Source organism: Danio rerio, chromosome 2, assembly GCF_049306965.1.
Source record: "Danio rerio strain Tuebingen ecotype United States chromosome 2, GRCz12tu, whole genome shotgun sequence".
Classification (NCBI taxonomy): domain Eukaryota; kingdom Metazoa; phylum Chordata; class Actinopteri; order Cypriniformes; family Danionidae; genus Danio; species Danio rerio.
In genome coordinates, this window is record NC_133177.1 from 62,075,993 (window position 1) to 62,099,517 (window position 23,525).

At 40.0% G+C, this 23,525-nt stretch overlaps 2 protein-coding genes across 7 annotated transcripts in view; both read right to left on the bottom strand.

Annotated features, from left to right (window-relative positions):
* Positions 1 to 7,029, bottom strand: part of ncstn (nicastrin) — a 35,274-nt gene extending 28,245 nt beyond the window's left edge. For 4 of the 5 annotated variants that reach the window (XR_012386970.1, XR_012386971.1, XR_012386969.1 and 1 more), the window contains exons 1-3: positions 6,911 to 7,029; positions 2,354 to 2,455; positions 2,081 to 2,204 (exon numbers count right to left, since the gene is read on the bottom strand). Coding sequence is in view for 1 of the 5 variants with exons in the window: in NM_001009556.1 (NP_001009556.1) it covers positions 2,081 to 2,204; positions 2,354 to 2,455; positions 6,911 to 6,971 (287 nt within the window). In the remaining 4 variants the exon portion in view is untranslated. 5 annotated transcript variants of the gene reach the window in all.
* Positions 7,030 to 7,489: 460 nt separating this feature from the next.
* Positions 7,490 to 22,552, bottom strand: LOC553316 (GTPase IMAP family member 7). Of its 2 annotated transcripts, XR_012395416.1 has the most exons (3): positions 22,314 to 22,552; positions 9,648 to 11,419; positions 7,490 to 8,089 (listed from the first exon to the last, which is right to left on the bottom strand). XR_012395416.1 is itself a non-coding variant. In XM_068215015.1 (2 exons), the coding sequence occupies exons 1-2, from the start codon at positions 22,405 to 22,407 to the stop codon at positions 10,089 to 10,091; spliced, it is 1,425 nt and encodes a 474-aa protein (XP_068071116.1). In that variant the 5' UTR covers positions 22,408 to 22,552; the 3' UTR covers positions 7,490 to 10,088. The 2 variants fall into 2 exon arrangements, 1 of the variants encoding a protein (XP_068071116.1); XM_068215015.1 differs by having other exon boundaries at positions 7,490 to 11,419.
* Between the last annotated feature and the right edge of the window lie 973 nt (positions 22,553 to 23,525).

Here is a 23,525-nt window from a genome sequence, read left to right on the forward strand (position 1 = left end):
TCACTCACTCACTCACTCACTCACTCACACACACACACACACACACACAACCACATATACACGCACGCACAGACACATACACACATATGCACGCACATACATACAAATGCATGCACGCACACACAGAAAGACACATGCATGCACACACATAGATGCACACAGACAAACACACATGCATGCACACACAGAAGCACACATGCACACACACAGGTTAAGAGAGTGCAATATTTATAATCTATGCTAATGGAGCACTATGTAAGATTGTACTATGTGTTGCGGTCCAAATTCAAAATATTACAGAGAGTTTTTTTGTCCCCTCCTCTTCCTCCGACGACGACAAGGATGACTTGGCACACAGACATGCTGCCAGACTGGCAACAGAAACCATAACAAGCATGCCTTATACTTCAAGCTGCTTAGCTATGTTTATATTTTTAATAAGTGTATTACTCGCACGTGACTTGTTTTAGCTCTTTTGGTCCGTTTAGAAACTTTGCAGTGTGAAAGTGAACCGCTCCAAGAGCAAAGAGCAGCACTGTAACAATTGTAATCTCTGTTTCAGAACACCTGAATCCATTCACAGGTGTCAAAGCACCCTGAGTCGCGCCACAGTGCACATTACTCGCGGACCGATTCTGGCGCGGATGCGGCAGCTTGCTTACGGCCCTCGCATCTGGCCCGATTGACTCGGACTCGGCTGGAATCGGGCAGTGAGTCCCCAGGCATCCAGCCTGAGTACAGCAGCCGGAGTCTCCAGCAGGCGAGAATCTAGCCGGAACTGACCCGAGTGTATTTTGCTATCTGGGGTGCGTTTTGAGCACTACCGGACTCAGAGAGGTGCAGAAGGAGAGCGTGCTGCAGTATTATTTCCCGGTGAAACGAGTGCTTGCAGGATCGGGAAATCCCACATTCAGAGAATCCAGCAAACGTTCTGATCACAGCCTTAAGCCTGGTTTATACTTCTGCGTCAAGTGACCGGCGTAACCCACGCCGCATGCAACACACGCAGCTGTACATTTATACTTCTGCTGCTGTCTCTGTTGGTCTGCATTAACACTTCTGAAGTGCTAGTTGGCAGTGAGGTGTTAATGTTCCTCTGTGTCGAGTTTCTTCTCTGCTGTTTTGCTTTTCCTGAACACTTCCTGGTTGTACAAGTGGCTCAAACTCGCTCATTTTGAGGCAGGAACCAGCAGACGTGCAGCAACTTTAACTATGAGGTAAACACAAAACAAAACTGTCCATCAGGAGCTCCTTCACAGGACTCCACACTTGTAAACAATCGCTCCATCGGGCTCGCACCATTCACGCAGCTCTCGGTCCCGCCCAGACTCGTCAGTGCTACCAAGCCGACCAATCACAGAGCTTGCGCTACGCGTGGTTGCGTCGTGTAGTTACAATTTTTGAGAGGTGCACGTCCGCGACGCCGACGGCCACGGCGAAGAGCTATACGTCAGCGCCGCAGCATACGCCGCCGTTTGACTCAGAAGTATAAATCTGCCTTTAGGAGGAATGTTTCCTGACTACAAAACGCTGGCTGAAGCGGCGCTAGTAAATCCGGTCTTTGGTCATGAGAAGTCGACTTTCCGAGGCAAAGACAGTCTCCCTTGATGCGTTTGATTACGCACAGCACAGCACAGCAACCAGTTCAGGTCGACGCAGGAGGAAGATATGAGTTAAGGCAGATAGGAGTTATTGTTCATTTGTCCAATAAATAAATGAATAATTTAGCCTATATGCTCGTCGTGCAAGTTCATTATTAAAATATCAATGAAAAAAGCGATTAGAAAATATGCAAATTAAATGACGGTCAATAACAAGTTTTATATCCCTGTCCGTCAACATGACAGACAATGACAAAGTCTAACGCGACCTCTGATAAGTAAAGGCAGACTTCAGCATTGCTTCTCAGATAAACACATCTGTTCACTTAGCATGCTTATTAGCATCTGCATTCATGAGTAATTTAATAGTTGCATCTCTTCGTTATACGAAACAATCAGGAGCTGCACATAAACACACTCTGCTGCACATGTTGTAATGATTTTAAATATAATTCGTACTCCATATTGCCGTGACTCACCTATTGAAGAAGGCGGTTTCCATGATGACCATGTAGGGTGGATGAGGACCAGCGCTGAGGATCCAGTCCAGGTCTGATTCGCTCTCCAGCACATGAACAACGCCCGTATCTCCTGATATAGAGGCTGAGACGGACAGAAAACAGAGTTAGAGGACGTTATTAGTGTGCCATTCTGAGCTCAAACTTCACTACACACACTCTAGAGACATCAGAGACGCATTTTACAGCTGAAAAAAACTGCATGACAGGTCATCATCAATGTTTAATACTCACACTGGCAGCCGATCTGATGCGTGGCGTTCAGCAGCCGGACACACGGGGCAGTTTTATTGAGTTCGACGTAGATCTTCTGTTCTACTGAACTGCACGATATACCTGCATCCACAGCAGATGACAATAAAGAAACATGTTAAGATGATTTAACTACAATCACTCATTCTCAGTGGTTGGCACTGAGGCCTCACAGCAAGAAGGTCGCTGGTTCGAGTCCCGGCTGGGTCAGTTGGTGTTTCTATGTGGAGTTTGCATGTTCTCCCGTGTTGGCGTGGGTTTCCTCCGGGTGCTCCGGTTTCCCCCACAGTCCAAACACATGCACTATAGGGGAATTGATCAACTAAATTTGCCCTAGTGTATGAGTGTGTGAGTGTGTGTGTGCATTGGTGTTTCCTAGTACTGAGTTGCAGCTGGAAGGGCATCTGCTGCGTAAAACATATTTGATTTGGTGGTTCATTCCACTGTGGCGACCCCTGATTAATAGATACTAAGCAAGAAAGAAAATTAATTAATTAATGAGTTGGCGGTTCATTACACTGTGGCGACCCCTGATTAATAAAGGGACTAAGCCAGAAAGAAAATGAATGAATGAGTTGGTGGTTCATTCCGCTGTGGCGACCCCTGATTAATAAAGGGACTAAGCCAGAAAGAAAATGAATGAATGAGTTGGTGGTTCATTCCGCTGTGGCAACCCCAATTAACAAAGGAACTAAGCCAGAAAGAAAATGAATGAATGAGTTGGTGGTTCATTCCGCTGTGGCGACCCCAATTAACAAAGGGACTAAGCCAGAAAGAAAATGAATGAATGAGTTGGTGGTTCATTCCGCTGTGGCGACCCCTAATTAATAAAGGGACTAAGCCAGAAAGAAAATGAATGAATGAGTTGGTGGTTCATTCCGCTGTGGCGACCCCAATTAACAAAGGGACTAAGCCAGAAAGAAAATGAATGAATGAGTTGGTGGTTCATTCCGCTGTGGCGACCCCTGCTTAAAAAAAAGGCCTAAGCTGAAAAGAAAATAAATGAGTTAGCGGTACATTCCGCTGTGGCACCCCTGACTAATAAAGAGACTAAGCCAGAAAGAAAATGAATAAATGAGTTGGTGGTTCATTCCGCTGTGGCAACCCTAATTAACCAAGGGACTAAGCCAGAAAGAAAATGAATGAAAGATTTGGTGGTTCATTACGCTGTGGCGACCCCAATTAACAAAGGGACTAAGCCAGAAAGAAAATGAATGAATGATTTGGTGGTTCATTCCGCTGTGGCGACCCTAATTAACTAAGGGACTAAGCCAGAAAGAAAATGAATGAATGAGTTGGTGGTTCATTCCGCTGTGGCGACCCCAATTAACAAAGGGACTAAGCCAGAAAGAAAATGAATGAATGAGTTGGTGGTTCATTCCGCTGTGGCGACCCCTAATTAATAAAGGGACTAAGCCATAAAGAAAATGAATGAATGAGTTGGTGGTTCATTCCGCTGTGGCGACCCTAATTAACAAAGGAACTAAGCCAGAAAGAAAATGAATGAATGAGTTGGTGGTTCAATCCGCTGTGGCGACCCTAATTAATAAAGGGACTAAGCCAGAAAGAAAATGAATGAATGAGTTGGTTCATTCCGCTGTGGTGACCCCTGATTACTAAGCTGAAGAAAAATGAATGAATATATCTCATGAATATCCAATAAATATATACAAATATGGGGGGAGGGAAGTAGAATAAAAAAAAAAAAGTTTAAATTATGACACATAAATCATTAGAAATACTTTATTATAATAAAATAGGTTTGAGATTAAAGTATAAATTGTTATAAATAATTATCGCATTTAGTAATCAATTGTGAAACAAACAACTATGAAAATAAACTCTCGAATGTTGCAGTGGACAGCTTGGAAAATAATTTAATAATTATAGTGTGCTGTGTAAATAATTAAAGTGATATCCGCTGTGTAAAACATATGCAAGATAAATTGGCGGTTCATTCCACTGTGGCAACCCCAGATTAATAAAGGGACTAAGCCGAAAAGAAAATGATAAATAATTGAAGTGTTTGATGTCATGTAACTATTTAAATATTTTAAAAGTTGATTTTATATTCATGCATTCGCTCATTTGAACTGTCTTTATATTGTTTACCAGGCTAATTTTAACTATTCAGTCAGAAATCAGATTTAAGTATGACATTAAAACTATTTTACTGACTGTGAACAATGGTGTGCTTTGATAGTCATTAGCTGCAAAGATGATTTCCTTATTTAAAATTTGCGAATAATACTTTTGTGAAATTATTATATTAAGGGCAAAGTCTGAATGTGTGAAAATAAAAGCAACTTTACCTCAATCACAAACTTTTAGAAAAGACATGTTCAGAAATCACACTAACACATCATTTGTGCATTACATACATCTACGTAGTAATTAACATCATTTTATGGTTATTTACCCAAAGAGACGTTCAGTAAACACAATAAAACAGTTTCCAGGTAGATAAGGACTCTTATTTAAGATGAAGAAACCGTACATTACTGTTTTCAGGAGCCCTGAATGAGAATCAGTGCCTTCCCTGCTGAAAAATCCAGCTTAAACCAGCCTAGGCTGGTTTTAGCTGGTCGACCAGTCTGGTTTTAGAGGGGTTTTGGTCATTTTCAGGCTGGTTTCCAGCCATTTCCAGCCTGGTCTTAGCTGTTCAGGCTGGGAGATGACCAGCTAAAACCAGCTTGACCAGCCTAGCCAAGCTGGTAGTCCAGCCAAAACCAGCTATGTCCAGCTTAAACCAGGCTGGTCAAGCTGGTTTTAGCTTGATTTGGCAGGTCATTTTCCAGCCTGACCAGTTAAGACCAGGTTGGAAATGGCTGGAAAACCAGCAGGAAATGGCCCAAACCCCTCTAAAACCAGGCTGGTCAACCAGCTAAAACCAGCCAACCAGCCTAGGCTGGTTTAAGCTGGATTTTTCAGCAGGGCTATAAAAGATTTTTCTTATAATTTTTCCAGTCTGTAAAGCTGTTTTTGTCCATCATTGAGGTAAAGTTGGTTTTATATTCACACACTCGTTCATTTTTACTGTCTCTATATTGTTTACCAGGTTAATTCTGAATATCTGGTCAGAAATCTGATTTAAGTATGACTTTAAAACAACATCAGCACTATTTAACTGAGTATAAACAATGTTGTGCTTTGATATTGGCTGCTAATATGATTTCATTATTTATAATTAGCAAATAATGCTTTAGTGAAATTATATTATTATGGAGAAAGTCTGAATGTGCGAATATAAAACCAGCTTTACCTCAATCAGAATTCACACTCATACATCATATGCAATAACAGAATTTAGATCATCTTCTTAGTACATTAACAATATTTTATGGCTAATTTACCCGAAGAGACGTTCAGTAAACACAATAAAACAGTTTCCAGGTAGATAAGGACTCTTATTTAAGATGAAGCAATCTTACGTTGCTGTTTTCCAGAGGCCTGAATGAGAATCAGTGCCTGATAAATGACATTTCTTATTTCTCCAATCTGTAATGCCATATTTGTCACATATTGAGGTAAAGTTGGTTTTATATTCGTACATTTGTTCATTTTAACTGTCTCTATATTAAGGAGAAAGTTATTTTTAAATTATTTATAATTAGCAAATAATACTTTTGTGAAATTACATTATTATGGAGAAAATCTGAATGTGCGAATATAAAACCAGCTTTACCTCAATTAGAAATCACACTCATACATCATTTGCAAAAACTGAATTTATATCATCTTCTGTAGAGGTAAAGTTGGTTTTATATTCACACATTCGTTCATTTAGAAGTCTCTATATTGTTTACGATGTTACTTTGAATATTAGATCGGAATTTGCATGCAAGTATGACTTCTAAACAACACTAACACTATCTAATTCACTGTGAACAGTGCTGTACTTTGATAGTCATTTACTGCTAATATGATTTCCCTATTTAAAATTCGCAAAGTATACTTTTCCGAAAATATATTATTAAGGAGAATGTCTTAATATCCGAATATAAAACCCAACTGCACCTCTATTCATCCTCTTTGTGCATTAACAATATTTTATGGCTAATCTACCCGAAGAGACGTTCAGTAAATACAATAAAAGAGTTTACAGGTAGATAAGGACTCTTATTAAAGATAAAGTAATCCTACATTGTGTTAGATGAGTTTTAAACTCCCCAATTTAATCTTTCAAAAGTGTAAAAAGCACCTTCAGGTCAGAATCGGTGCTCTATTATTAATATTTCTCATTATTCCTCCAGACTGTCCTGCTGTTTTGGTCACATGACAAAGATTTACTTGAAGGAACTCTTGTGTTACTGACATTAAACCAAAACACTCGTTCAGTCACTAATTAAACAGTGTATGTTCAACAACTTACTGTAATAAAAAGGTAAAATATCGCGGTACTTTCCTAAAATAATGATGTTTTTGACTGTTTACCGGGGAGTTTATTTATGTTTCAGGCCTGAGGGAGACAACAGTATTGATGATCTCGTGAGCGCGCACGCACTCAGTTCAACAATAAACGATAATATGAGTACTCACATGTGTAAAATAGCGCTGTAATGAGAAGCTGAACGCAGTTTATTGATATTAAATTCTCCATCTTCCTCATTCACAGATCAGCGGAGAGACTGAAGGAGTGCTTGTTTTTTTCCGCTTCCGGTTTTTCTTGTTCGGCGTTTGAGGTGATTGAGCACAGCGACAGCCGCGGAGGAAATGCGCTACTGCAAGGACACTTTGCTAATAAACATTTCCTGACGATCTCTTTTTATATTCTGATAATCATCTCCAGATTCTGCACAACTGCCGTTCTGTCACACAAATACTCAGTCTGAAGTTATTTTAACCCTCTGTGCTCACTTTACATTCATTTACAACACAAAGATAAAACTTAGCATTTAGCAAGTTAGCCTAAACACAATTGTAGCTAAGTCTGACTAGCCTTAAATACAAAGTTAAAAACAATCTGTTTACACTGAAACATGACTTTAAAAATGTTTACTGTTATGTATTTATGCATTTCCACTGTTCAGGGCTCAAAATACAACCTTAACTAATTACTTTGGGAAAGTATTTAAAAAGAAGGACCTGCAAAACAAAACTATTACACTGAAACATGTCTTTTTGAAAAGTTTATTGTTATTTATCAAGCAAATTTCCACTGTTCAGGGGTCAAAACACAAGCTTAGCCAGTTAATTTGGGAAACTTGTTTTTTTTTTAAGAAAAAACAAGGACTTGGAAAACAAGTTTGGTTTACCCTAAAAGCTTAAACAATATATCAATTATTTAACATAGGCTACATCATACTGCACAAACACACATTATATTCCAATTATCTCCAGATTCTGCACAACTGGCATTGGGTCACACAAATACTCAGTCTGAAGTTATTTTAACCCTCTGTGCACACTATAGCCTTAATTAAACAATATATTCATTATGTAACATACATTATAGCTAGGCCCACACAGAATCTGCGCGTGCAGAATTCCACATATTTTTTGCCCATCAGTGATTCTGTTTATTTACTTGTGTAAATTTAAATTTATTCAGATTTTAAATTCATTTCAGTAATAATATTGACTAAGGAAAATGTTCATTCATTCATTTTCTTGTTGGCTTAGTCCCTTTATTAATCCGGGGTCGCCACAGTGGAATGAACCGCCAACTTATCCAGCAAGTCTTTACGCAGCGGATGCCCTTTCAGCCGCAACCCATCTCTGGGAAATAATGAAAATGTTCATATAATTAATTTACAGTGTGTAAATACAGTTTGTAAAATAATATTTTCTGTCTTTTAGAGATATTATATAGAAGACTTGCTTTGTTTACCAATTAAAGTTGATCTAATTGGACTTGCGTTGTTAACATTAAATACAAGTTTAAAATGTATAACTTTTTATATCATACATTAAGGTGTTAGTTATGATACTCCCAAAATCATTCCGCATAAATCTACAGATTTTTAACGAAATTCTGCGCAGCAATATGAAAAAAAAATGTCTGTATTCCGTCTGGCTCTAATTATAGCCTATACCTCTTGCTACACAAACACATTCTGGGTTTTTATTCTGATTATAATCTCCAGATTCTGCACAACTGACATTGTGTTACACAAATACTCAGTCTGAAGTTATTTAACCCTCTGTGCTCACTTTACATTCATTTATGACACAAAGATAAAACTTAGCCTTTAGCATGTTAGCATCTTGAATTGGTCTAAACACAAAACAACACGGTTATAAACGGTGGACATTTTTTACATTTTGCTTTAATTCTAATAGGATGAAACTGACTAGCTTGAAATACACAAATTAAGCAAAACATAAACTTAAACACACAGCTAATAAACAGTCTATTGTTTACACTGAAACGTGTCTTCAAAAAGTGTATTGATATAAGCACATTTCCACTGTTCAGGGGTCAAAATACAAGCTTAGCCAGTTAATTTGGGTAAGTAGCCTATTAATAAATAAGCAAACAAACAAGTTTGTTTAACACCATAGCCTTAATTTTAATTGAAACAATATATTAAAATCAAGTTCATTTCTAAACCACATGTAAAAACAGCCACAAGACTGACCAAAGTGCTTTACATAAGACAGAGCAATATTTAGTAGAATCGTAAGTTGATCTCGCACTAATTCCCAACTTTTTTAATTTAGTAGCTAATTTGTAGAATCTTATTCGTACATTTTAGTATGATGTGCTAATCCCTGATTGGACTTACAAAAAACTATACCCTAGGTGAAGTATTAGATGAAGTATTAAGTGAAGTAGAGAGCTCCTCTATTAAAAAAGAAATAAAAACAGCAATTTCTGAAAGAGATCAAGCCTCAGCCTGGTAAGAAAAAGTAACGCAAAATTAGCTCAAAAGTAATGTAACACATTATTTACCATAAAAAGTAACCAAGTAAGCTAGTTTTTTTAAGGGGAGAAACTCAATATTGTAATGCATTACATTCAAAAAGTAACTTTCCTCAACACAGTTGTACAGTATTCAAATTGACTCCCCTTTGGTGATGTTGGTGTCTGTTTTTGCCCCAATGACTTGCATTATAATGATATTTATTGATTGTAAAGCCATGGCAGCATGTAATCATGCATTTTTCATTGCTGTTGGTTTTTTCTGTTGGGAAGAGGGACGATGTGTAATTGTTACTGTTGATCATCAGTGTGCAGCATTAACCCTTTAGATCGGCCTGTGCTGAAGAGTTTGTCTTTTAGTTCAGTGGAGTAAAGCAGCAGATTACAGTGTGTGTGCAGAAATACACTTACTGTGTTCTGACAGCTGAGAGGTGCATTTGGAGTTTCTCACACATGTCAAGGTAACTGTGCAAAGTCTCTCTCTCTCTCTCTTTCACACACACACAAACAAACAAACAAACAAACAAACAAACAAACACTTTATTCTTTATAACTCCATATAAACGTCAGAAACTATGCTTTTTTTTTTTGCACTGCAACTGATGATCAACAGTAAAAATGACTGGTACCTCTTCCTCCTCCCCAGCAACAATTAAGAATGCTCCATCAGATGCTGTCATGACTTGACATGGCTGTCAAACACAGAGAAAGTTGTGTCCCATATTAAGACCCAAAAATCAGCCCAGAGTGGATGAAAACAACCCAACAGCACACAAGGGTTAAGAAAAGACTAAAAGAACATAATTGTGATTTTTAAATGAGGACTCTGCATGGTTTTCACATGAGAATGAATCATTGGATGGTGCATTGGGTCATCGCTGCCACTCTAGCAGCACCAGCCATAGCAGGTCCAATGAATTTTAAAGCAAAACCTCCTGAACCCAACAAGCTGGCCAAAATCTCAGCCGCCAATCCGGCTTCAGCCACCGGAGCCGCAGGGAACAGAAATGCCAAGAGTGCAGGAGCATATCCAGCTCCAACACCCATCAAAAACAGAGAGAGCATCGCCAGAATCTTCCTGTATTTCTCTGAATGAAGCAGATTCTGCTGCTCTTCTTCTCCTCCCAGCCTCCTCTGCTCCTCCTCCTGGACCCAGATCTCAATTTTCCTCTTTTCTTCTTCTTGTCTTCTATCTCTTTCTTTCTCTCCAATTCTTTCTCTCTCCAGAAATCCTCTCATTTTCTGCTGCTCGTTCCACAGATTCACCCTGAGCTGCTGTATTTTCTGTTCTTCCTTCTTTATATCCGCCTCAATCTGCTTGATCTTGTCTTGTCTACATTTCTTTTCTCTGTCCATTTCTTGTTTTTCTTTATTTAGTGATGCAGTGAATGCAGCCCAGCGATCATCAGCCATTCTCCTCACCTCCTCCTTCATTTTCTGCACTCTCTCCTCTATAATCCTCTGAGCCTGCTGCATTATCTGTGTAACCTCACTGCTGAAGTGGCGGTTTTCATTCTGGATCATCAGTTCATCCACTTTCTGAAGGAGTCGTGTCACTTGTTCTCGGTTTTCAAGGTTTTTGTTGTTGAAGGCCACGAAACGGCTTCCGAATTTCTCCACGAGCTCCTGTATCTTCTGCTTTTGCTTCATTATGAACTCTTGAATGGATCCTCCATTAAGTCTGTCAGCGTGTGTGAATATGAGGATGGTGTATCGGCTGATGTCTTCATTAAACATCTCCAGGATCTTCTGTACGGTTCGCTGCTGCTCTTCTGTGTATCTCTCTATCGGTATAACCAGAAGAAACGCATGAGGACCAGGAGAACTCAAAGATAGGCAGCTGATCACTTCATGTTGAACCTGTTCTTCTGTTAAATCGGTGTCGAAGAACCCCGGTGTGTCCACCAGCAGCAGGTTTCGTCCTTCAGTGCTTGTGTTTTCTCTCTGACACTCTTTAGTGACTGAACTCATGCTCAGATCATCATTGAAGCGTTTCTCTCCCAGGATTGTGTTCCCGGTTGCGCTTTTCCCTGCGCCGGTTTTTCCCAGCAGAACCAGACGCAGATCATTGCTCACCGGAGGATTTGAGGTGTGAAAGGGTAAAGGAATGGTCTGACTGGGTTTGTTTCTGTAATTGGAGCTTCTGCTGGACAGCTGGCTTCGAGACGATGGGAATCGTGCCCCTGAGGGAAAACATGAAAAAAGGAAATTGTTACATGAATAATAATTTATCACATTACAGGTTGAACTCAATCATATAATAATATTACACATCAGATGCAAATTTAAACTCAAAATGCATTCAAAATGTGCTGTTTTTATATAATAGTGCTTGTTATAAATGATGTATCTGTGCACTTCATTACTTTGTAAAAATAATCCTTCATGGTGGAATTATTAGTCATGTAGAGCAGGACTATTAATACTTCAGGACGCAGCTATTAGTCCTTTAGGGCGGGGCTATCAGTTCTTTAAGTTGGGACTATTAGTCCTTTAGGGCGGGGCTATCAGTTCTTTAAGTTGGGACTATTAGTCCTTTAGGGCGGGGCTATCAGTTCTTTAAGTTGGGACTATTAGTCCTTTAGGGCGGGGCTATCAGTTCTCTAAAATGGGATTATTAGTCCTTTAGGGCGGGGCTATCAGTTCTTTAAGATGGGACTATTAGTCCTTTAGGGCGGGGCTATCAGTTCTTTAAATTGGGACTATTAGTCCTTTAGGGCGGGGCTATCAGTTCTTTAAATTGGGACTATTAGTCCTTTAGGGCGGGGCTATCAGTTCTCTAAAATGGGATTATTAGTCCTTTAGGGCGGGGCTATCAGTTCTTTAAGATGGGACTATTAGTCCTTTAGGGCGGGGCTATCAGTTCTTTAAGATGGGACTATTAGTCCTTTAGGGCGGGGCAATCAGTTCTTTAAGATGGGACTATTAGTCCTTTAGGGCGGGGCTATCAGTTCTCTAAAATGGGGCTATTAGTCCTTTAGGGCGGGGCTATCAGTTCTTTAAGATAGGGCTATTAGTCCTTTAGGGCGGGGCTATCAGTTCTTTAAGATGGGGCTATTAGTCCTTTAGGGCGGGGCTATCAGTTCTTTAAGATAGGGCTATTAGTCCTTTAGGGCGGGGCTATCAGTTCTTTAAGTTGGGACTATAAGTCCTTTAGGGCGGGGCTATCAGTTCTTTAAGTTGGGACTATAAGTCCTTTAGGGCGGGGCTATCAGTTCTTTAAGATGGGACTATTAGTCCTTTAGGGCGGGGCTATCAGTTCTCTAAAATGGGGCTATTAGTCCTTTAGGGCGGGGCTATCAGTTCTTTAAGATGGGACTATTAGTCCTTTAGGGCGGGGCTATCAGTTCTCTAAAATGGGGCTATTAGTCCTTTAGGGCGGGGCTATCAGTTCTTTAAGATGGGACTATTAGTCCTTTAGGGCGGGGCTATCAGTTCTCTAAAATGGGGCTATTAGTCCTTTAGGGCGGGGCTATCTGTTCTTTAAGATGGGACTATTAGTCCTTTAGGGCGGGGCTATCAGTTCTTTAAGTTGGGACTATAAGTCCTTTAGGGCGGGGCTATCAGTTCTCAAAAATGGGACTATTAGTCCTTTAGGGCGGGGCTATCAGTTCTTTAAGTTGGGACTATAAGTCCTTTAGGGCGGGGCTATCAGTTCTCTAAGATGGGACTATTAGTCCTTTAGGGCGGGGCTATCAGTTCTCTAAGATGGGACTATTAGTCCTTTAGGGCGGGGCTATCAGTTCTTTAAGTTGGGACTATAAGTCCTTTAGGGCGGGGCTATCAGTTCTCTAAGTTGGGACTATAAGTCCTTTAGGGCGGGGCTATCAGTTCTCTAAGATGGGACTATTAGTCCTTTAGGGCGGGGCTATCAGTTCTCTAAAATGGGGCTATTAGTCCTTTAGGGCGGGGCTATCAGTTCTCTAAAATGGGGCTATTAGTCCTTTAGGGTGGGGCTATCAGTTCATTTGGGCAGGACTATCAGTCCTTTAGGGTGGGATTATCAGTCCTTTGGGGAGGGACTATTAGCAAATTAGTCACACACATAAGCACCTCAGACATTTACTGTTATTGCCAAGTCTTGTTTAGTGACCTTTCTGACTTTATTCCTGCTGGGTTGGTTTGTATGTTTTAAACAGTTTTGGGATTCACAATTCTTTACTATATGAGGATTTTGACCATGTTTTTAATAATAAATCTACACCTCCATTGTCAATTCATAACAATATTTAGTTTGACAATATTTAGATTGAAGTTTATCTGTTAGGGCTAGATGTATGGTGTATTATTTTCCCTGTAGTTATTTATAGTAACTGCTTTAGTGTTTTTTGAACCACAGTCATTTTAGAGTTACAGATGACCCAATACTGTAGTTTTCTACTATATAGGGTATATTACACTACAATACACCACATCTTAGCCAAAACTAACATATATTCAGTTTACTATAGTTAGTGCTGTACTACAGTATGCTGGAGCATTCATTAAGAAGTGGACATTCTGTAATCATAAAAACAATATACAGTAAGCATAGTTCAAAAACACTACAGCATTAGTACATTAATCAGTATTTATTATCATTTTCTCATGTCGGTTTCCACAAGTTTCTTACATTAGACTTGTATTTATGGATTCCATTCAAGCATATAAAAATCACGACGATAAATGGCAAACAACCACAAAACCATGCTCTATATTAATATTATTACATTAGTTCCAAACTTTTTTTCATTAAAAGAAACAAACAAATGTTGGATTATGAGAATAAGCAAGACGAATATAAACAGCATCTCTTTAAACATGTTACAGGCTACTGGTTAAATAGTTAAAACACAAATAGTTACAGTACCTTGGTTAGACATGTTTTGCAGTCTCAGAACTGTGTTAAACCGCTTTCTCTCTTGGTCTCTCTGTGTGAGTGTGTGTGTGTGTGTGTGTGTGAGAGAGAGAGAGAGCGCGAGTGTGTGTGTGTGTGATGCCTCTGTTTCAGCCCCTTAGTTTGTGAAGGGCGGGACTTCTTGACTTTGACAGAAACGAAACTGGCCACAAGCCTGAAGAATGACGCTCCAGTTAGGAATGCTTAGAATTATAACAACAATTACAGCCTAGTGGACTATTGGCTGGGCATAATTTTATATCACGCAAGACTGAATGAATCGCCGACTATTCCAGCATATGTTTTGCGCAGTGGATGCCCTTCCAGCTGAAAACCAGTACTGGGAAACACCTTTACACACTCATTCACACACACATATAGCGCATGTGTTTGGACTGTGAGGGAAACCAGAGCACCCGGAGGAAACCCACGCCAACACGGGGAGAACATGCAAACTCCACATAGAAACGCCAACTGACCCAAGCGGGACTCGAACCAGCGACCTTACTGCTGTGAGGACACAGTGCTAACCACTTAGCCACTAACCCATGCTAATATGCTTATGTTGGATATCATTTTGTTTTTAAACATTGTACATCACATATGGATTAATGTATTGTTTAGCATGCTATCACACAGCACATTCTTCTGCTTGTTTTGTGTTCAGATCTGCAGGTTATTTGAGTTAATGCTGTCTTTCAGTCAATCTTTCTCCTATGAGTTCTGGATGAAGACATTTTTTTGTCCTCTGCAAACTTTGGAGTTGTGTTTGGAAATCCCAGATCAGCAGTTTTTGAAATTGGCCACTAATAACCATCATATTTTAATATCATCTTATTCACGTTTTCTCCATCATGATGCTCATATTTGACCTCCAGCATGTGGTTTTTGTGTTTGCAGTAGCTGAAAGGTGAATAAACACTGCAAAAATGCTTTGCTACATAGAGTTTGTGTCTTGTTTCTATCCAAATTTCTTAAATCAAAAAGCTGGAAATTCTTAAATCAAGCTGGATTTTATAGACAAGCAAAAACATATAGCCTGGTTTTCAGTAATAATGAGTCAAAATGAAGAAAGTTTCTCCTTAAAACAAACAAATAATCTGCCAATGGGGGAAGAGAAATAATCTTATGTCAAAATCAGGTCTGGAAAATATGATCATATCACCCCAATGTTCTCCTCCTGACACGGGCTGCCTGTTCAGTTTCCTATTGAATTTAAAATATTGCTTCTTACCTATAAAGCTTTAAATAATCGAGCTCCTATTATCTGACCAACCTTCTGTCTCGCTATAATCCAACTCGCTCTTTAAAGGGCCATGAAACCCCCTTGTTTCAGCAGGGTGTTTTCACACCTCTACTTTGGAAAAAGTCAGAAAAGTGGGCGTGTCCAGCTCTGTTTAGGGGGAGTGTCGGAGGAAGAAAAGAGGCTTGGTGTGGGAGTGTCTATTTGGGCGAGCTGAATTTCAGAATCAAAATACACAACCACAGCGGACAATGTGACTGTGTTTACATGGACATCTGTAGTCAAATTATTTGCCAAATTATTAAATGGTGGACTTTAACTGCAGTTTGACTCTTTCATTCAGGGAATTCATTCATGCCCCTCACGACAAACGTGATATTTGATTCGAGGAACTGCTTTAAGCGTGTATTTTTCATGCAATGAGAGAAAAAAAAACTCAGCATTTCCCGGAAACTTAGATGCACACGGCAGGTAGTGTCAGAAAGCCGCGTGTGTTTTTCCGGTCACAAAATCCAACACGAGGTTATAGTTTGGTTGTAACTGTTAGTGCTAACATGTTTACACTCGGTGCAATAGTTTGTTTGATACGAATAAAATACGAACTGAATAAACAAAGAGCACTGGTCGCTCACTTACCAAATCTGTAGAGACAGGACAATCACCAGCAACTAGAGCCGCGTCTTTATTAAGAGGAGACTAAAGCGAATCCGGATCTCAGCGTTTGCAGATGAGAACAGCTCTCAGGTAAACAATAATCCTCCTTAGACACGTAAGTTATTGTTGTCGAGCGTCGCGTACACTGTTAATCCACACGTGACTCCAGCTGCGCTCTCACAGAGAGAAAATGAAAACAAAACTTCACTGCAGCAAACTATAAAAGCAACACTTCACGCTTGTTTTGCCAACACAATGTGGCGTCTCTGTCGTCTAAACACTGTGACAGTAATGAATATTAATGAAGTTGCACAATAGAGCGCGCTGATTGGTTTGAACCAAGCCTTACTCATGCATTAATGCATCACACTGTAAGACGTAATAAGACACACTCTGGCACAGACGTCCAGTCTGCATGCTGGAATACACGCTATTATGTCATGATCGTGACGCAGCTTCAAAAATTTGTTTCAAACCGGAAGTACGGATTTGCTTGAAATAACGCAAAAACAACCAATTTACACTTTTAAGTGAAATATAGGTGTCCTAATAGTGTTTTTAGCAGTGTGGGACACATATACCACTGTCAACAGCTCAACACATGTGTTTTGGTGTTTCGTGACCCTTTTAAGATCTCAAAACTCAGGGCTTCTGGTAGTACCTGTAACAGCAAAGTCCACTAAAGGAGGTCGAGCCTTCTCATTTATGGCTCCCAAACTCTGAAATAGCCTCCCTCCTGATAATGTCCGAGGCTCAGACACACTCTCACAGTTCAACACTAGATTAAACACCTATCTGTTTAGTAAAGCACACACTCAATGCATCACTTAGCCAAATGATACATGAATGTGCTCCACACATCTTGTTTATATACACTATGAACAGCAGCTACGCTAATTATTCTCTTTATTCTCCATTTCCATCTAGGGATACTCATCCTGAAGCCACTGATTCAATCCAAGACCAGTGATGAGATGATTGTAATGTTTCCATAATCCTGGACCAGGCCGTATCCTGAGGAGCTGCTGTGGTGGTCATGGAGGAGTGGAGAGCATGAGACTCCTGTGAGACTGCTGTGACGCTCCAGGGACAGATGAGTCTTAGCAGATGTCCAGCGTTCTTCAGCCTCCGGCACCTAGACTGCAGCTCTGCACAAGACGTTTGGCCAGTGGAGAAATAATCATGCCCAACTGAAGGCCCGTGCACACATTTTCTGTTGACGTTTAAAGCCTTGTGACTATATAAAGGGCGTTAATGTGATCGTGCACATGTCAGACGCAAAAAAAAACGCATCATGCACACTTTTTTCTTCTCCACCAATCAGATTGGCAATTTTGTTCACGTGCACGGAGTTGCTGAAGTTACTTGGAGGTGGTCAAGCGCAAAACTGTCAATGCGAGCGCACATTGAAGAAGATGTGTGATAAGCGGGTGTCAGAAGCTTAAAGTTGTGTAGCGCCATCTAAAGTCAAGGAGTGATTTTGCATACTCTTCTGCTTGACGTCAGTGAAAATCGATTGGGTTTGAATATGAAAAAACGTCGATGATTTAACTGACGATAAACGCAAACGTAAAGCTTCCCGGTGTTTAGGAGCCTTGAGCCTGGTTTCTCTCCAGGTTTTTTAATACTTCATTTTTGCCAATTGCGAGGCAGTGGCGCAGTAGGTAGTGCTGTCGCCTCACAGCAAGAAGGTCGCTGGTTTGATCCTCGGCTCAGTTGGCGTTTCTGTGTGGAGTTTGCATGTTCTCCCTGCATTCGCGTGGGTTTCCTCCGGGTGCTCCGGTTTTCCCCACAGTCCAAAGACATGCGGTACAGGTGAATTGGGTAGGCTAAATTGTCCGTAGTGTATGAATGTGTGTGTGAATGTATGTGTGGATGATTCCCAGAGATGAGTTGCAGCTGGAAGGGCATCCGCTGCGTAAGAAATTGCTGGATAAGTTGGCGGTTCATTTCACTGTGGTGACCCTGGATAAATAAAGGGACTAAGCCGACAAGAAAATCATAGAATGAATGAATTTTTGCCAATTGGTGAAGTTTCGTCCTCGCCGTTGTCGCCACTGGCTTGCTTGGTTCGGGATCTTTAGAGCTGTGCATCAATGGCTTTTCAGTGTTTGGACTCTTAGTAGTGATTATTAAACCACACTGAACTGAGCTGAACTGGACTGAACTTAGGGTGCTTTCACACCTACACTTTTGTTTCGGAACGTGTCTCGTTTGCCCAGTTAGCGCGGTTCGTTTGGCATATGTGAACAGGGCAATCGCGCTCTGTTCCGCGCCAAAGTAATCGCTTCGAGATCGCTTGAGTGAGGTGGTCTCAGCTCAATTGAATTGAACCCTGGAACGATTCGATTGCAGTGAGAAAGCGATCCGATCCGAGCGCGGTTATATCACAGTGTTTTATGGATATGTAATAGGCTTACGGCTATATGAAGAGAGAGTTATGAGTAGGGCGGGAAGTTTCACGAGTCTCCGGATGCCCGCAAACGAGTGATGATCTCCCGGTAATCTCGCGTCTCCCTCCCGGTCCTCAAATAGGCATTGTCGCGCACCCTTCTCACCCCTCCCCACCGCATCTCTCCTCAGACACGTCGCACGCACCCTGTCAAACACCACCAAGCCACCACCTCTCCTGACAGCTGAGCGGGACGCTGCAAAATAAACCCTGACACTCTGACCAATGTGAGGAGAGTTTACTCACACATGTGACTTGTTTTAGCTCTTCTGGTCCGATTAGAAACTTTGCAGTGTGAAAGCGAACCGCTCCAAGAGCAAAGAGCAACAATGTAACAATTATAATCTCTGTTTCAGAACAACTGAATCCATTCACAGGTGTGAAAGCAGCCTTAAACACTGAAAACTGAACTACACTGTTTCAATTCACTATGATCTTCGATGTGAAGCTGCTTTGACACAATCCACATTGCAAAAGCGCTGTGCAAATAAAGGTGAATTGAAAATGAAAAGCAAGATGACATCTACACCACTGACAGCTCATTTAGACTCATTTTTAACCCTTCTAGTTGTTTCTAAAATCTTCCATGAGAATATTCCCCCTAAAGCCCTGCCTCTGGAAAGTACACAACGAAAAGCCAAAAATAAACAAGTATTAACAGTGCCAGATCTGAGACGTGGCTGAAGACACACACACAGTTTGTACATCCTTGTCCATGACACATTAAGAGGTTGTTTTATTTTACTACATCAAATATTGTATTAGGGCAGCATGGTGGCGCAGTGGGTAGCACAATCGCCTCACCGCAAGAAGGTTGCTGGTTCAACTGGGTCAGTTGGTGTTTCTGTGTGGAGTTTGCATGTTCTCCCCGTGTTGGCGTGGGTTTCCTCCGTGTGCTCCGGTTTCCCTCACAGTCCAAACACATGCGCTATAGGGGAATTGATTAACTAAATTAAACATAGTGTATGAGTGTGTGTGAATGGATGTTTCCCAGTACTGGGTTGCAGCTGGAAGGGCATCCTCTGCGTAAAATATGCTGGATAAGTTGGCGGTTCACTCTGATGTTGTGACCCCAGATTAATAAAGAGATTAAGCCATATCGATATCGATATAACCAGAAAACAGTACAAAAGAAGTCAAAATATGGGTGAAATAATGCTCATACGTGCTCAGTATTACAGATAAAACGTATTCTGAGCTGCAGTGATTGAAATATTTTAATGAGTTATCATTATTAGGTGTGAATCAGTGATAAAATAGGTAAAACATCACTGTTTCGTGAATATTGGGAACAGATCGAAATACTGACTCTTAAATTTATTTTTTAGTATTTGTTTTGGACAATCACCTTTATTTCTTATTTTTTCTACTACACTGCACTTATGAAGCATTCAGAAGAGGCCTGAAATGTGTCAGAAAATGAAGTTCTTAATAAAAAATTATTTACAATTTGACTTTTTTCATTTGAATGTGTAAAGATATCACAGTGATCATAAAACTAGTGAACTGGATGTCTTCAACAGTGCTCAAAGATCTCTATAATCATGATACATGTTGGCGCAGTGGGTAGCACAATCGCCTCCCAGTGATGGTGTGGGTTTCCTCCGGGTGCTCCGGTTTCCCCCACAGTCCAAACACATGTGCTATAGGGGAACTGGGTAAGCTAAATTGTTAATAGTGTATGTGTGTGAATGAGTGTGTATGGGTGTTTCCCAGAGATGGGTTGCGGCTGGAAGGGCATCCACTGCGTAAAACAGATACTGGATAAGTTGGCGGTTCATTCCACTGTGGCGACCCCCGATTAATAAAGGGACTAAGCTGACAAGAAAATGAATGAATGAATTTTTATGTTCATTTAAGATATATATTCGTTTTTACGAATATGTAATAATGTGTTAATGGTAAATTGACATGAAACAGGGCTTTAACATGCAAATGTAAACTTTGAGACGTTCAGTTATTAAGAGAACACATCCACTTACAGTGAGGACGAAACAAAATAATAGTTTTTTTATTATCAATGACTTTATTCAGGTTTTACGGAGTAAATGGAATTGATAATAATAATAATTGTACATTTGTACAGCACTCTTACACACACATGCAACTTAAAGCGCTTCACAAATAAACAAGTGTTAATTGGTTAAAAACAACATCAATATCCGGTAAAAAAATAAATAAATAAATTATATATATATGTAACCCTCTTCGTTGGTGTGCTTCCCCAAAATGTCTCTGCGTTGTGTATGTGTGATAGGATGAACAGGAAGGACACCAAGACTGTGGTTGAGCCAAACAGAGCAGCTTTCCCTTTAATGGACTCCTCTCTTCATTTTGTCACTTGTACAGCAGAAATGACACTGCAACATCTTTCCCACAGGGAAACACAACTTTCCCACAGGGAAACACAACTCAGTACATCACAAAATAATTACAAAGTGTACAAATGATCAAAAATAAATGATGTAAATGCTGCAGCTACATAACTAGTAAGCTAGCTGTTCACAAACTAACTTAAACACTGAAAAGATAAACTAGAACAAATGACAGGCAATTATAAATGTTAAATATATTCAGGATATAAAGAACCAACCAAATAACATGTATTATCAAACCTAAAACAACATAAAATATGCTATGCCGCATGGAAACAACTAAAATATCAGAAATATCAGAAATATAAGTCAATCTATCAAAAATAAGGATATCTACACATTAATTAATGCCTAAACTATAACATATGGCATGAATGGCAAATATTATTGACGAAATTAAACAGATTATGTGTAGAGCTGAATCAATGATCCTTACCTTTCCCACAGGGAAACACAACTGAGGCCAAACTGCAGCCCATCTCCCTAACACAACACACAGCTCCCCCCGGAGGAAAGGAAGAGATATTACATATTCCTTACATATATATATATATATATATATATATATATATATATATATATATATATATATATATATATATACACATATATATATATATATATATATATATATATATATATATATATATATATAAACAAATACAAATAAACCAAATGTATAAACAAAGGGAGGAAAATAAACAACAAATATATACTTACATACATATATTTACACACACCCAGTAGCACTACCTACATGTGCATTTGCGCACACACACACACACACGCACGCACGCACGCACGCGCACACACACACACACACACACACACACACACACACACACACACACACACACACACACGCTGTTCATGCATTCAAACATACCCAATATGCAGTTATTAATTCAAATGTATAAACTTGGCATACTTCACATATATGTGATTGCATCTTTGTGTGTTTTGATCTCATGAGCGCGCAGTTCAACTGATGATCAATACTCAGACGAGCGATGAGAAGCTGATGAGAAGCTGGAGTTTACTGAGCTCTGCTGGTTATGAGGGGGCAATGCAAAAAGAAAAGCACAAACTAAAAATAAGCAGATCTTTACCATATGCTAGAGCAGACACATATATAGTTATCATTATATTTATATTTACAGGTATTCTCCTTATTGTGGATGATGCTTAATTCATCGACTCCTCTGGAATTCAATTATTAATCAATTAATAAATTGCATTGCAACTTTACACATACAGCTTCACTGCAACTTTACTAACTGTTTCTAAAATATTCATGCTTTCTTTGGATCTCAGTAAATTTCTAAGATATTGAATAAAGCCAGTTTCTTCTGGGGGACGCAACAGAAATGCAAAGAGTGCAGGTACAACATGTATATCCACACAGAAGTAAGTATCTGCAGCGACATTTTAGAATAACCTGAAGAGCATTGTCGCTCTATTATTTCCTTTAACTCACAAATTTCTCTTTTCTGCTTTCTGTTCCTGCTCTTCAGCTTCTTCAGAGATGCTTTAATCTGCTCCATTTTTACAGAGTTCTCCTGCTCCTTCATCTCCGCCTCTCCTCTATAATCCTCTGAGCCTGCTGCATTATCTGTGTAACCTCACTGCTGAAGTGACGGTTTTCATTCTGGATCATCAGTTCATCCACTTCCTGAAGGAGTCGTGTCACTTGTTCTCGGTTTTCAGGGTTTTTGTGGCTTCCGAATCTCTCCACGAGCTCTTGTATCTTCAGCTTTTGTCGGCACAGCGACAGCCGCGGAGGAAATGCGCTACTGCAAGGACACTTTGCTAATAAACATTTCCTGACGATCTCTTATTATATTCTGGTAATCATCTCCAGATTTTGCACAACTGCCATTGTGTCAAAAAATACTCAGTCTGAAGTTATTTTAACCCTCTGTGCTCACTTTACATTCATTTACAACACAAAGATAAAACTTAGCATTTAGCAAGTTAGCCTAAACACAAAACAAACTGCATGGTTACAAAGATATCTGGACATTTTTATTACATTTTGTTTTAATTCTGATTGGATAAGTCTTAAATACACAATTTAAAGGAAAACTTACCTAAATACACACCTGCCTAGCCTCAAATACACAGCTAAAACTGCCTGTTAACACATCTTTAAAGAAGTTTATTGTTACATATAAAGCACTTCGCCCTGCTGAAAAATCCAAATTAAACCAGCCTAGGCTGGTTGGCTGGTTAACCAGGCTGGTTTTAGAGGGGTTTTGGCCATTTCCAGGCTGGTTTCCAGCCATTTCCAGCCTGGTCTTAGCTGGTCAGGCTGGAAAATGACCAGCTAAATCCAGCTAAAACCAGCTTGACCAGCCTGGTTTAAGCTGGACATAGCTGGTTTTGGCTGGGCTCCCAGCCTGGCTAGGCTGGTCAAGCTGGTTTTAGCTGGTCATCTCCCAGCCTGACCAGCTAAGACCAGGCTGGAAATGGCTGGAAACCAGCCTGGAAATGGCCAAAACCCCTCTAATACCAGCCTGGTCGACCAGCTAAAACCAGCCAACCAGCCTAGGCTGGTTTAAGCTGGATTTTTCAGCAGGGCTCTACTCGTCAAGGGTCAAAATCAAAGCTTAAGTAGTTCATTAGTGGAAGTATTAAAAAAGAGGCACCTGGAAAACAAACACGCTACACTGAAACATGTCTTTGAAAA

Bases quoted from the DNA above. Each gene is read 5' to 3' on its own strand.
- LOC553316 (XM_068215015.1), bottom strand. From the start codon at position 22,407: ATGAAGGAGCAGGAGAACTCTGTAAAAATGGAGCAGATTAAAGCATCT. The intron at 11,420-22,313 runs GTGAGTTAAAGG...GTTTTCCCTCAG, and splicing joins AAAGCAGAAAAGAGAAATTT to GGGCACGATTCCCATCGTCT.